Genomic DNA, 15,189 nt, shown 5'->3' with positions numbered 1-15,189 from the left:
TGACAACAAATTAACAAGTTACTTTAAATCATTACTGCATTTTTATTAGCTGAGAAAGCTTCTTGCTGCCGTTTACACATCATCACATGGCAACTCCGTTCAATTCGATAATATATTGTAACATATTTGTACGTGTATGGTAATTTTACATTGTACAATAAATCGTTAGGTTGATGTTGTCTCATGTACAAAAAACTACAAATCCTAGAAGTCCCTTTTACAGTAGAAATAGGAAGTGTTTGCTTTATTTACTTTAGCCCACCGTCACTTCCTTGTGTCTGTAAACGGCGCGCGCTTGTTGAATGGTTTTCACTGGAAATATTGTGTTAAAGCAAGTAGGAAGAATTAACAGTTTTATTAGAATGGCACAGTTTTTTACTGAACCGGCGTGGCCCCAAAGTTTGACATGTCTTAAAGTAAGTGTAAACAGTTGTTTCTTCAACTTTGTCTTTGCTTGAAACATCGATTTGTTTACCTAATTATTATTTAAATTATATAAGCATTTTTCTTTAGGGAAAAACGCAATATCCTGTCAGTATCTGTAATGCTGTAACATACTCTTGATAGATAGTCACAGTTACCGTTTGCAATGCAGTGTAAAGGTAGGAATCTAAAGACCTAGAAAGTTTGGTTTTCACACAAAGCAAGTTGCAAAACAAATCAGTTTCGTTTTATAAGACGTGAACTATTTGCGCTTGTTACTGAATTACATGCATAGCCGTTCTTATTCAGTTTATCAAAAAAAAAGATATTAAATGCAACATGTCTGCTTGTTTCTCTTTTAGAATATAGATGCCCTGCTGAGGTGTACTATATGTTTTGATTACATAGACATTGCCATGATGATTCAACAGTGTTCACACAACTGTAAGTATAGTCAAGTAATTCCGTTTTTTTGTGCATTGAAGTAAGATTCTCTTTGGTATGAACCCGTATTAATCAGCATGCACTGTATGCAGTCGTTGACAAGCTCAAATGTAGCTAATGAAGCTGTCTGGAGTGATTCAGTCTTGCATTATATAATAATGTACTTTGCTTTCAGATTGTTCATTATGTATAAGGAAGTTCTTGTCTCTCAAAAGTCAGTGCCCACTGTGCAATCTGGTAAGTATTATTGTTATTATTATTATTATTATTATTATTAGTCATAGTAGTATTATTTCTAGGCCTATATGTCCAGGGAAACGTCCAGGTAAATTTGTCTATTTATAATTATAGTAAATATCTAAGTAAATGTAATTTCCAGTCTATAAAACTCAATCTCATTCCAGTATTAAACTGGGGCTGCTCTCACTCAGTTTTATCGGCAGTATACCATCCAATTTACAACTGCATATTATGCAAAGGTGAAATATTGCACTTGTATCGTGCTTTGTATAATTCACGTTTATAAATGTGTTTATTTGTCGTCAATATGTTCTTGATAGTGCACGGGTACACAAAAGAGAGAGCAAAAATCCACCGTTAAATACAAACTAAAAATAAAAGACCAAAACAACAACGAGACCGTCTGCTCTCACTCCCCAAACTACACTAAACACACACAGCCTGTCTTAATTGCCTGTCCCTCCCCCACTCTGTACAAGGCAGAACTTTTTTTTTTTTTAGTAATTCGCGTTTTAAAACGAAAACTAAAAGTTTTGTGTTTCAAAATAAAAGGAAAAAGACAAAATACAAATACCCTTGAAGTAAAAAATAAAGTGTAAAAGAAAATTAATTGAATAAACACAGAGAACAAAGAAATGTCTCTCCTGCATTTACAAAGTGCACGGAGAGAACAAAAGAAAAAGACAAAAGCTATGTATTGTGTTTAGTTGCTTTTTGTGTTGTTTATTATTTATTTATTTATGTATGTATTTTTTTTAAAGGTGCACTAACTACTTTAGAAAATAAAATATATCAAAAGATTCTGAAAATAAATTAACTTTAAAAAAAAAAAAAGTTTTTAAATCACTAACTGAGGAGCACCACAAACGCGTGATATCCCAGTCTTAGTATATTATTTCGAGGCCTATATGTTTAGGGAAACATCCAAGTAAATCCCGCTACTTATAATTAAAGTAAATATCTAAGTAAATGTTATTTCCAGTCTATAAAACTCTCATTCCAGTATTAAATATTGCACTTGTATTGTGCTTTTTTTTTTTTTTTTTTTTTTTTTTTTTAGTAATTCTCTTTTTAAAACAAAAAACTAAGAGTTGTGTGTTTCAAAATAAAAGGAAGAAAGACAAAATACAAATACCCTTGAAGTAAAAATAAAGTGTAAAGAAAATTAATTTAATAAACACAGAGAACAAAGAAATGTCCCTCCTGCATTTACAAAGTGCAGGGAGAGAACAAAAGAAAAAGACAAAAGCTATGTATTGTGTTTAGTTGCTTTTTGTTATTTTTTTTTTCCAAAAAAGGTGCACTAACAACTTTAGAAAATAAAATATAACAAAAGATTTTGAAAATATATATATATATATATTTTTTTTAAGTTTTTAAATAACTAACTGAGGAGCACCACAAACGCGTGATATCCCAGTCGCAGTAGTATATTGTTTCAAGGCCTGTATGTTTAGGGAAATGTCCAAGTAAATTCCCCTATTTTATAATTCTAGTAAATGTAATTTACCGTATATAATCCAATCTACATCCAGTCCAATGTATCGTGCTTTATATAATTACCATTTATAAATGAATTCACTATCACCAGTATTTATTTGATTGCACTGTATAATTAACAGCCATCTGTTCTGCCTATATGTGTCTTTTTCCTTTTCATCGGACACTCATGAGCTAACTTCCATTGGAAGGAGTTGGATACATAGTTTTTGCCAGACCGTAACCTCAACTGGGGCTGACAGACTCATAAGTCAAGGTCGTTTGCTTCAACTTGATTTAAAAAACAAACAAACAAACTTTCAACTCGATCCCAGAGGCAGTGGCAGAAGGTATCTCTGTAGCAGTTTCTAACTTGCTGTATCGCTTTGGTCCACTGACTGAGTACCACTGATATACAGTAGACTATTGTTTGTTGTTTTACTAAATCTCTGTACAAAGTAGCTCTAAAATTAATATTGGTGGGAAAATATACAGCATATGGTACTTCTTTAAGATTGCCATTTTCAAGCAGCTCTCCTGCTGGTTCAGCAAACCGTGCAACCGCCGGTGTTCATAGTATTAGAATTAAAATGTGTCAATCAGTACGTTTACATGACAAAGCGTTTTCCGAAAACTAATGTTTTCGGAAAACTGAATCAGAAAACTGATTTTCTTAAAACGTCACTTTGCTGTGTTTACATGATTAACGATAAAAAGTCTAATTAGAATTCAACTTTATACATGGATTGAAGTTTTCGGAAAATGCAGGATATTTTCGCATGCAAAGGACTGTAGTACCCTAAGTACGATTTGAACAGTAGTTCAAATTGTAGTACCCTAAGTACAATTTTTTCTGCGATAGAACAGAGACCAGTCCAATAACAAGTGCTTTATCGAAGTGTCAGGTCTTAAATTCAAAGATTACTACCTCTATTCAGATTCCCCACAATGTGCAGTCAGCCTTTCCAACAGCTCATCCTGTTCTATATTACCAGTTTCTTTTGCAGACATTATTTTAAATGATCACATAATTTTAAAGCTGAAAAACATGTGCTGCTTCAGTATGGCCTATTAAAAAAATACATACGGACAAATATTACTTAATCCCTAGCTTATTATTATTATTATTATTATTATTAGTCATAGTAGTATTTATTTCTTAGCAGACGCCCTTATCCTGGTCGACTTACAGTCATAAACAAAAATACATTTCAAGAATCACAGTACAAGTATTAATACAATTAAGAACAAGGTAAAATACAGTGACTTCGGTTCTAGCAAGTACAATACGATTCAATAACGAAGGAAATGGATCCATGCAGACTGACTACATATTATTATTATTTTCTCTGTTTTCTAAAACCACGTGCAGGAATGAAGGTCAAAGTTTGCACATGTGCAGTACGCTATCGGAATAAGTTTTCTGAAAAGTGCGTTTACATGATAAACATTTGGTTCGTTTTTGGAATTGAATCGGAAATTTTTAGGTGTTGCTTTCCGAAAACTGACCTAAGGAATATTCCAATACATTTTCCGAAAACTGTGTTTACATGAATTTTGATATCAGAATTAGTTTTCGGAAAACTTAGTTTTCCGAAAAATATCGGAATTCTTATGCTCATGTAAACGCACTGTATATCAGCTGGAGTTGGTTTGGAATAAGAAATAAGCAACGGGAGTGTGAAGGGGTTTATGATTAGGGCTTCTGATTTTCAGTTTTAACAGATAAAACCCAATAAAACACCCCTGATACAAAACAATTAAATCAGTGGATAGCCAATAAACACCGGAAAACACAGTAAAAACTGTGGAAATGGTTAATCTATTCACGTTGACTTTTCCCTTTTCACATAAAAAAAAATAAAACCTACTACAAAATAATAATAAATACCCAGTGCTGCTGGGCAATGCCCCGCCTTCCTGACTTGTATCTATCGTTGATTCGTTCTGAATACTTTAAACCTGCCCCAACTACTGAGTGACAGCACATTCCTACGTTTCTATTGGAGACTTCGCTTGCGAGATTGAAACAAGATTACAATCAGGATGGAGGCTTACACACACAAAAACCCCAGAAGACTGTGCCCATTTCGTTGTGGAAGACAGCAAGTGCAAGTACTGTCAAGTTACTACTATACATATTTTGACACGCACACACACACAAAAAAACGCTCAAGCATTTTGGAAACATTAATTTCATACAGTATATCAAAAACGAAAGCCCCGAAAAAACCTGATTTACATAAAAAAATAGAAAATAGCTATAAATAAGCACCGAAAAATACAATTAATAAAACCCAAAAAACAGAAGCCTTATTTATGATACAATTTGTGTTCATAACTAAATCCTTTCTCTAGCTGTTAGTCTTGTGAATGTACTTTGTTAGCATTTAGAAACGATTCATTATTGGTGAAATCAACAATGACATGTAATGGTTTGTATCTTTACAGACTGTGACTGAATCAGATTTGAGAAATAACAGAGTACTTGATGACCTTGTGAAGAGCTTCCGATCTGTAAGGTATGTATAGAAGAGGGTTCTAAATTAACACAGACCATGCAGCAATTGCCCTGGGTGCCCTTCTCAATCGCTGCAATGGCCATGTCACGGCAATTATGGCAGCAGTGGCCTTTTTGCCACAGCAACTAGCGACTCCTGTCCTTACCAAATTAGGAAATGTTTTGATCCAAACAATAACATGATTACGTGATTTGCTGGTTAAGTCACATCAGCGGGGAAAAAACGAAACAACAAACAAACAACGAACACGTCGGTCCATGTAACGCTTATCAGTTCAATATTTAGAATGTTTCCTAAAAATGAAAATATGGTCTGTTTTTTCATTTACAGTTAGAAAACTGAAATAAAATGTAATTTTTGGTGAAAATCACCACAGCTTCATTTTGTCCGAAAAAAATAATGGAATTTGAGTCAGTGGTTTGAAATTACACCTCTTTAATTTTTTGTTACTCCTGCTAAAATAATGGAAAACCAAACAATGGTTAACTTTTAAAATGCTTGGATAACTTTTAAAATGCTTGCCATTTGTGTAATGAAAGGGTCACAATCGGGATGTACCATTAATGCTGTGGGAGAGCACTATATGGCAGTATCAAAGAAATGATGGAGGTCAGTGAATGGAAATTATACAAAGCACGATACAGAGGCAATCTTTGTGTATAACTTTTAAAATGTTTGCCATTTGTGTAATGAAAGGGTCACAATCGGGATGTACCATTAATGCTGTGGGAGAGCACTATACGGCAGTATCAAAGAAATGATGGAGGTCAGTGACTGGAAATTATACAAAGCACGATACAGAGGCAATCTTTCACCTTTGGGTAATAGCCAGTTGTAGATTGGATGGTATACTGCAGATTAAACTGACCGCAGCCCCAGTTCGATACTGGAATGAGATTGAATTTTATAGACTGGAAATTACATTTACTATGACATTTTCTATAATTCTAAATAGGGGGATTTACTTGGATGTTTCCCTAGAAATAACGTACAGGTGTGACGTCAGGCAGGAAGAACAGTTGCTGTTTACTTTTCTTATATGTTTTTGTTGGCACAGTCGTTGTACGGTTTAAACATAATTTTAATTCCATTTAGTGAAAAAATAAATTCGTAAAATGGTAATTCTTATTATATACGGTCCACAGGGGTGTGTTTTGTACAAATCATAAACTCCCGTTCTTTGGCAGTGAAGCTTTCTTGTATTGTTTATATTTAAGGTATGTATGTTTGGAGTTACTTACATACAGCATTTCAAATTGTGTTTACTACATACTTCATTTATAAAGTACTGATTTCCATTGTCCCTTGGAGTCTGTTATAAGTGGAGTGACCTGTACTACGATGACTTCTTGGGGGTCGTGCATTTGTGTCGCTCCTCAGTTAGTGATGTTAAAAACTTAAACTGTTATTTAAACTTTTTTATTTTCAAAATATTTTGATATATTGTATTTTCTGCACCTTTTTTGTAAAAAACCAAACAAAAATATTTTATTTAGTTGCTTTTTGTTATAAAAAAAAAAAAAAGTTTTTGTCATTTTCTTTTGTTGTCTTCCTGCACTTGGTTTGTTTATAAGTGCAGGAGGGGCATTTCTTTGTTCTCTCTGTGTTTTTTTTTCCCTATTTTTAAACACACTTTAAAGGTATTTATATTTAGTTTTTCTTCCTTTTATTTTTAAACACAAAACTGTTTTTATTTTAAAAATCTAGTTTATTTAAATAAACACATTCTGCTGTGTGCATAGTGGGGGAGGGGCAGGTAATTAAGACAGGCTGTGTGCTTTAGTGTGGTAAGTTTGTGAAGTGAGAGCACACAGTCTCTTTGTTGTTCTGCCCTTCTTATTTTTAGTTTGAATTTAACAGTTAATTTTGCCCCTGCAATGGTGATTTTTGCAGTTCAAGGTGGTTGTGTCTCGTCTTAAGGTCAGAAAATGCATCCCGGTAGTATTTTCTGGCATTGTTGTATATAAAATGTTGCATCCCAGTCAGAAAACGCATCACCATACTATTGATGTTACATTGATGTTATTGATCATTTATTGATGTTACAACATTTACATGGAAATATACACCCCCTACAATTACAAAGCATTTAAAAATGTATCTTTCAAAATGTTAGAAGGGTATGCAGTTCAATTTTGAAAATGTTACGAGTGATTTATGTTTTTAAGAGCTGAAGCGGCATTGATTAACAGAAAAACAGAAAAATACCCCAACAAATCAACCCAGTTAAAAAAAATAAATAATAATAACTAGATGGTAACTTTACAAGTAAAGTTGTGGGGCTTGCTTTAGGGAACGTGGTCAAAATTTCAGTTGTTTATAAAAAGTTAGAGAAAATTTAGTTGGTGCGGTTACTAAAACAGGTGTACCTCTTGATTGGTAAAAGTTTTTAAACAATGGGGAGCTCTAGAATGTTGAAAAAATTCCCATTAAAGTGAATGAAGATGGACAAAAAAGGACAAAAAGCTTAATAGTTTAAAAAGTATAAAAGATATCAAAAAGTTGTATACAAGCACACTATTCCAGACCGGTCTACACATTTTAAAGTTTGAACGGCGTTTCTAGCTTAAACAGTGTAAGAGGAGTAGTGTGCCAAAGAATAATAAAGTATGTCGAAGATTTAAAGTGGGGACTCTTGCTTCACAAGTCCCACTAATAATTGTTTTCTAATACATGACTTAATGTCAACATTATATTAAAAAGAACATTACTGTTTTGTCTTTCATATATTCACACTAACACGTAAAAATAACATGCATCTGTAAATATGATGAATGTATCTTAAAGGAACGTTAAGAAGAATGTATGCTATTTTGTCACACTGATAGCTATTTTAGCTGCTGAAGCACATCATCTCAGAATACTGAACCACACTAGAATAAGAACAGGCCAGGAGAAATTAAAGATGCTGTCACTGCCATCTTTTATTTTCTTGGTATTTTGTGAAGTGCTTTGAGATGCCATGTCATGATACGGCACAGTATAAATGTAAGATGTTGTTGTCTAAGGACTTGTAAAATGTGTATAAGATTACCCAGTTTCAAACACCAGTTTGTTAATACCCTGCTGTATGGAAGTGATTGCTAGAAATACTGCCGATTCAGTAGGTCAAGCTATCGGAACTCCAAACAGTACGGGGTATAAATAAAAGGCAGTTGCTATGCGTACGGCTACTGTACATATTAGAAGAATTCTATTTTTCTGTTGATGTGTCACGAGTCGGAATTACATCATTATTTTCCTGGAAGGATAGGGGTATTTTATTAATACGACTATAGCAGCTGGAACAATAACATGCGTACGGCTGCTGTACATATTAGAAGAATGCTGATGAGCCACACTATGGCTACAGATCTTAAATTGAAGCACCACCTGATGATATCAATGTATGCACGTGGCGTGTAAATGCTGTTTATTATTTATCACTCAGAGGCATGTGGTAATAACACATTTTAATAAAGACTTAAGTTATTCAAACATCCCAGGAGTAGGCAATGGTCTTGTTGGTCCCATCAACAATTTATCTATATGTTTCCAATTTTAAATACGAAAGCTCAAAGTCAGCAAGATGGCCGCTGGATGAAAGTTAAAGCGAGGTTTGGTGTGTAAGAAAGTATGTCTTACACGTTTAAAATGTATATATATTTTTTTCAGATATGTTTGTTAGATGAAAACTGTTTACAAAAGTCATTTGATTTTTTTATCAGAAATTACGTTTGCCCACCCTACTGTAAGTGGATAACTACCCAAAGCCAGGACTGTCTTAGCTCAATCAATGCCATCTCACTATCTCGTCAACCTCGCACTCTTCCCAACCCACCCACGTCACGTGACCACCTATAGGAAAAATAGAACACTGTGCATTTTGCCGCCGCGCCATACCTGAGGTGTAGTTGTCCCGTGAACAATATTAGCATTACTATTACACCCACATCAATATTGTGCAATGTTATACAATTATTGAAAACAGTGTGATAATATTAGTGGCAAAAATGTTTTTTCAGTCGTGAAATTTGCTTAATAAAAGGCTCACAAAATGTTGGATTTGCAGTACAGTAATCAGTTGAATATCTAACTGTGGTGGGACCAGAGTAAGGGTGGATATGTAAAAAGTCACATGAATGAATCCTTTTTTAAATACCATTATACAGAGCTGTAACAATTACTATATTCACACAATTATTGTTTTGAGATTCAGTTTTTATTGGGGATCTCCCCTAAATCCCTTGTTTAGAAAGACACAGGGTATTAATGCTTGTGACAGAGTAGTCGTCTGCCGTGTGGGTGCGTGCATTCGCTGCTGAGTGACAGGCAGGAGATCGAGACGGAGGTTGAAGTTGATACGCCCCGCAGGCTAACAGGATTTATTTACATATCAACACACTGGACAGCTCTGGCGGATAAACAGTTAGGGTGGATAACTATGTAGCTATTCTGATTCCAGACTAATTCTATTTTTAAAAAATATATATACATTTATTGGGGAGGTTTATTTGTGCCACATATAAGTATGTGGCCAGATTCATGTTCCCCCTGCATATGTAGAACAATACATAAACATAAGTCATATTATTATGCAATGTGGTTTTTATGTTCATGTATAGTTCTAGATTGTGTATTGAAAACATTCTAACAGTGTCACACTGATGACAAACATATAACTTCAATTATTTTAATGGATCTGTATATAACCATTACCTTATTTGTAGTTGCATGGCCTTTAAATACTGTTAATTTGGTATTTATGGCTTTATTACATCAGTATTGGCATTTTGATAGACCGATTCAATTTGGTATAATTGAACTTGTAATGATTAGTAAGCAGTTTGTGTTTAGATGCAGTATATTTCTTGAGCTACTGAATCTTGCACTTATGCACACCATGGCTAGGATATTGCATTTATTTTCTCTTCACAAGGCTGCACAGAGATCTGTATTAGTTCCTGTAAATAGAATGTGTTTCTTGAATGTCTGGGATTGTACAGGTTTGGCTAAGGTAGCACTGGGGGGGTTCTGATATATTAGAATAGGATTGAAATTCATGCAGAAACACAGCATATCTTGCTAAGAGTCAGCATCTTAACTCGTGGAAGTTAAACAGCTGAAATAAATAGTTTTGTAGCTGAGATGTACAAACATAATACAGATTCTAAATACTGGGAGTCCTTAATGTTCAGTTTATAAATGTCTTTGCTCATCTCCTTTTTTTAATGCCTTGAAGTGCAGTGCACCTGGTAGGTAAATCCATTAAATGAATGCATAAGTGTTTTAAATGCTACCTCTTGTAAACCTCTTTAAAAGGAACACTTAATCTCCAAGGTTTTTATTTCATATATCTACAGATTGTAATCTTCATATAGGATTATACTAATAAAGAGATGCAGGAGATGAGTTTAACAAAACAACAAAAGGTAAATTAATAGTGATATTAATACAAATTAGACACAGGCTAAACCACAGTTTTTTGTAAGCTACTCGTGTCAGTGCTGACCTAACTTATTCTTTAAAAAATGAAAAATGCTGTTTTTTAAATCGGGAATCAAACTAATCTAGCTGCAGGGGAGCAGAGGTGAAAAGGTGCAGGGGAGAATAACAGGAATCTGCCTACTCTATTTCATCAAAATGTCAAGCCAGCAAAATACTTGTGACCAACCACTAGTAATTATGTAAATGAGAGGTAATAAATACAGCGTTTCCATTAACTGGTAAATACCTGTCAGCCGGTTTTAGGAGCTTGTTGCAATGTTGATGGGTAGACTGAAGCCAGCAGTCAGTTTGAAGGACAGCTAGAAATGCATTGACTCGCTAACAAGAGTCACTAAACTGCGCCCTTTAAAGGCACAAGCAATCGAATGAATGACTGATTCGATAGTTCCTGACTTAGCTTGTTAACAAAACACTGCAGAAAAAAACAGCCAATATTCATTCCACACTTCTAACAGTGACACACTGATGACTGTAGCAGTGTCTAAAGCTAATGAAAGTCAGATAAGGTCCTAATGCAGTACTCTTTAAAATAAGCATGGGGTTTATTCTGTGTTTGTGGCGAGCAGTGCTTTCAAAATCAGCTCTCCTAAAGTGATGGGAAGGTCATGGTTTTCTAATACTTGAAGCTGGTCAACAGTACACTTCCAAAAAGGGATCTTGACTTTCTTCTGGCATGATTTGCTTGGTTGATTGCATAGTGATGACATGTAGAAATTTGCACACTGCCTTTCTAGGGAATCAAAACAGGCAAGAAATGATTTTCTCTTGTTTCCATCTTTCTGTAAACCGTTTAGAGATGATAATTAATAGAACCATCCTGCACAGATGATTGTAGTTCAAATTGAATAGAGGGGATCACCCTTTTAACTTGCGACCCAAAGCCAAAAACTCTTCTAAACAGGATCCAAATGAAATACTGCACTATTTTAATGTGGTTGAGAGTTGATCTTGGGTTTTGAGGAGACAACTTGACCTGATTTCAATACCCTGAAAAGTCTGGACTATTATAATTAATGTCACTCAAAGCATTATACAAGATGATAATCAAATATCGCCTTCTATATTTTATGTCGTTTTGTATTTTTGATTTGTTCCAGGCAGCAGTTTTTGCAGATTGATTCCGAATCTCCACCAAAGACCCCACAGGCACCTGGCAAAGTAAGCCGGGCAAATTGTAAAGGACCCATCAGGAAAAAAGTGCAGGAAAATACGTTACGTAACTGCTTTCTTCAGAAAGCAAACCCAGTATCTTCTTCAAAAGAAGCTGAATCACAGTCTTCCTGTACAGACATAAGACCCAAGACTCTTTTGGAAAAAACTATTAAGGAAGAGCCCCTGGAGATTCCTACAGGATCTGCATCCAGTATGTCTTCCAACCCTGAACAACCTTCAACTTCTTTGGGAGTTAAACAATTTATGAAAGGTGATTCTTACATATCTATTTTTTTGTTGTTTTAATTTACAAAAGCACAAATACAATGCACCAGATTCTCTTTGCATTCAAAACTATGCAACAATTGTTGACCAGTTTATTTTGTTGATACCAAGAATGATGTGCCTTTAATAAACTCCAAGGTATTCTAAAATATTTCCCTTTCTTTGCATTCTAGTGGAATGTCCAGCATGTGGACTTGGCATTTCTGAGCAGTATATCAACAAACATCTGGACATCTGTCTGACGAAGAGTGAGAAAAAGGAGAGCCTGAGAAGGTAATAGACAAGTTACTATGTAAGGTGATCTGGATGAAACACATTTCAACCCTGTATTATACCCTGTATCAGGCAACAGTGTTGTAGGGAATGTCATTACACAAGAAGCAAAGTGTTGCATTATTTTCAAAAGAATGTAGATGAGGTATTTCTAATTTTTTAAACCTATTTTTCACCTATGAGCCCTATGAACTGTTTTACTTGGATTTTGTTATAAATGTATAAACTGTGACATTATTTGCTGGATTTATTCAGGAAAAATACAATTTGTTTTACTCTTTCAATTTGTGTTCAGATGCATTATCTTTCTATTGTAAAACTACAAAATTAACATACTCTATAATTAGAGTGTTTTGACTAGCACGGCAAATACTGTAAAACCAATGTGATTTGTTATAAAAATCTCTAACTGCCTGTTTTGTTTCCTTACCATTTTAAAACCATATACACAATTGTTTCTGTACAAAGTTCTCTCTACTTATAAATTATTCTGCAAAGGTGTTGGCACAGAAGCCAAAGACAACATAATCATAATGAAGTAGCTACTGGATATAATAAAGTAAAACTCTTATCTTATTCAAAAGGACCTCTCTTTCCAGCTCTGTTGCCAAAAGGAAACCCATGGCCAAAGTGGTTTATGACCTGCTGTCTGATCGGGACCTAAAGAAAAGACTAAAGGCGCTCACCCTTTCCACACAGGGAACCAGGCAGCAGCTCATTAAAAGGCATCAGAAGTATTTGCAAATGTACAATGCTCAGTGTGACTCATTAAACCCCAAATCAGGTATGTGGGTTTGTAATCAATTGCAATGGAAGAATACTGTCCAGATGAGAGTGCATGTGTCTTGTTGCCTGCATTGCAGTTTTAACATAATTTAGAAATTTGCACAGCTTTAAAATGTACACGGTAACGGAAGGTACCTCCTGAATAGCTAATACTAAAATTAGGTTAATCCAGATACTCAGGTGTATTACATTGATACAAAAACAGACAGGTCTCTGTTAAAATCATCAAGGGTCCAAGGTTATGCAGTTATGGACAGCTATGGCCAAACTTTTTGCATCACCCTACAGAATTAACAAATTTTGCTTCATAAAGTCAAATGAAACCTGCTGTTACGTTAACGTATTGAATAGAAACAACTTTTAAATCATAAATTAATACCAAGTAACTTGACTAAAACAATAGAAACTGGTGCAGTTTTAAGAGAAAACCAGCAATTAAGTTTCAAACAGGACAAACCAAGAACAATTCATGTTTAAATCAAGAGACTTTGTGTTTCTCTTCCAGCACAGTAATTAAGTCATTATTAAGAAACTATTGTCAGCTGGATGACAGCTGTTTTTGTTTTTAATTTTACTAACTTGCTTGCAATAGATTTGTTTTTAATATAACTAAAGAAATGTACCAACTGTAAGGAAGTATATGATCAATGGAGTTATACAGTGTTAACAGCTGTAAACAGTACAGCGGTGTTCTGCATCAACTATCATTGCAAGTACAATATAAGACAAAAAGACTACAGCAACAGAACATGTAACGTTTTTATAAACCGTATGCGAGTCAAATTTAATTTTCAATTTCAGGAATTTAACTTATAAAGTTTTAAGTAAATCAGCGTTGATATCTGTATCAACATGGTTCTGTACAGTGTCAAAATGCTACTCTCAAACGATTGCAGAGTTATTTTTTTTTAACCTGTTCTCTTTCTCCAGCTCAAGAAATTGTAAACGAAGTTGAAAAGAATGAGAAGATGATGGCACAATATGACGGACAATCCAATAGTGTATGTTTGTTTTTTTATTTTAGACAGTTTCTTGAAAATATTCTGTCCGGGGTTTCTAGTAGTGTCTTTCGTAGGTCTGATTCTCTAAGCAATGATACTTGCCAGTGGCTCCACCACTCCATTTCAATCCAGAATGTTCCAGCCATGTCAACAATTAACTGGTCCAACAAGGGCTTTTTACCATTGTTTCACTTTACCTAATACAGCAGGTCCTGTATTGCAATGAACTGAAAGTGAGTACCACTGCTATAATAGATGCAAGCGAGGAAAGCTTATGGGCTGTTTCAGTTTACTTGAATGATGCCTGCTTTGTTTTATCGCATAGTTCGTTGTTATAAATTATCTTCAAATAATGTTCATTGTGTTGTACTGTGTATGTGGTCTTGAACAGTAATTTACTACATCGATTGTTTGATTTACTGTAGGGTAAAAAAAATAATAATCTTTATAGGTGATGGTGTTTTCAAAGAATCAAACAGAAGAAGAAATTGATGAAATACATGCACAATACCGTAAGTCTTATTTTTATTTCATTTTTTGTGCATACAATAGGAGCTACAAAAAGTTCTAATGTGACTCAAAATGTTAAGCTTATGAAAGGTGTTTAATTACTGCCTAGTGAGGTGTAACCTCTATGTAAGGACAAGCTATGAGCGTGTATTAATCTGGTGGTATATGATGGCAGTTTACCTGCTGGTTGATCTGTTTTGAGCCAAGGCCTCTGCAGTAGGTTGTTAATTTCAATATTTGACCTGTCAGCAAATTGGGTGTATGTACTACATTAGACAGAATATAGTACACAGCTGTAGCTTCACAATCTGAATTAATAGATTGGATTGAAAATGAAAAATGGGATTCTGAGATTTTTTTTTTGTATTTGTCAAGTGTATGTCTGTAAGGGTTTTGTTTCCTCCTGCCTGATTTATGATTTTAATCTTTCAAAATAACTCTAAAAAGCAATTTTAACCAGGCTTAGGAAAACACTAACCAAAGCCCATTTTGTAAAGTAAAATAATAGATGGCATCTGTTTTTTAATCATATTGCGAGGCAAGACATATTGTGTACATTTATTTATTTACTTATTTTTTATTTTTTA

The 15,189-nt window shown here is 34.3% G+C and overlaps 1 protein-coding gene across 3 annotated transcripts in view; it reads left to right on the top strand.

Moving 5' to 3' along the window:
- The first annotated feature begins 235 nt into the window (after nucleotides 1-235).
- The window catches only part of LOC117413907 (E3 ubiquitin-protein ligase RAD18-like), a 32,593-nt gene continuing 17,639 nt past the window's right edge, over nucleotides 236-15,189 (top strand). The window contains exons 1-9 of one of the 3 annotated variants that reach the window (XM_059000229.1): nucleotides 236-416; nucleotides 786-867; nucleotides 1,043-1,104; nucleotides 5,038-5,108; nucleotides 11,693-12,018; nucleotides 12,206-12,305; nucleotides 12,890-13,089; nucleotides 14,022-14,092; nucleotides 14,544-14,604. In XM_059000229.1, coding sequence (XP_058856212.1) covers nucleotides 303-416; nucleotides 786-867; nucleotides 1,043-1,104; nucleotides 5,038-5,108; nucleotides 11,693-12,018; nucleotides 12,206-12,305; nucleotides 12,890-13,089; nucleotides 14,022-14,092; nucleotides 14,544-14,604 — 1,087 coding nt within the window. In that variant the 5' untranslated portion in view covers nucleotides 236-302. The remainder of the gene's footprint in view (nucleotides 417-785; nucleotides 868-1,042; nucleotides 1,105-5,037; nucleotides 5,109-11,692; nucleotides 12,019-12,205; nucleotides 12,306-12,889; nucleotides 13,090-14,021; nucleotides 14,093-14,543; nucleotides 14,605-15,189) is intronic. The other 2 variants (XM_034023358.3, XM_034023360.3) reach the window with 2 other exon arrangements.

This window comes from Acipenser ruthenus, chromosome 25 (assembly GCF_902713425.1).
Source record: "Acipenser ruthenus chromosome 25, fAciRut3.2 maternal haplotype, whole genome shotgun sequence".
In the NCBI taxonomy this organism is placed as follows: domain Eukaryota; kingdom Metazoa; phylum Chordata; class Actinopteri; order Acipenseriformes; family Acipenseridae; genus Acipenser; species Acipenser ruthenus.
Note: the sequence above shows the minus strand (reverse complement) of the source record. Positions and strands in the feature narration are given on the sequence as shown.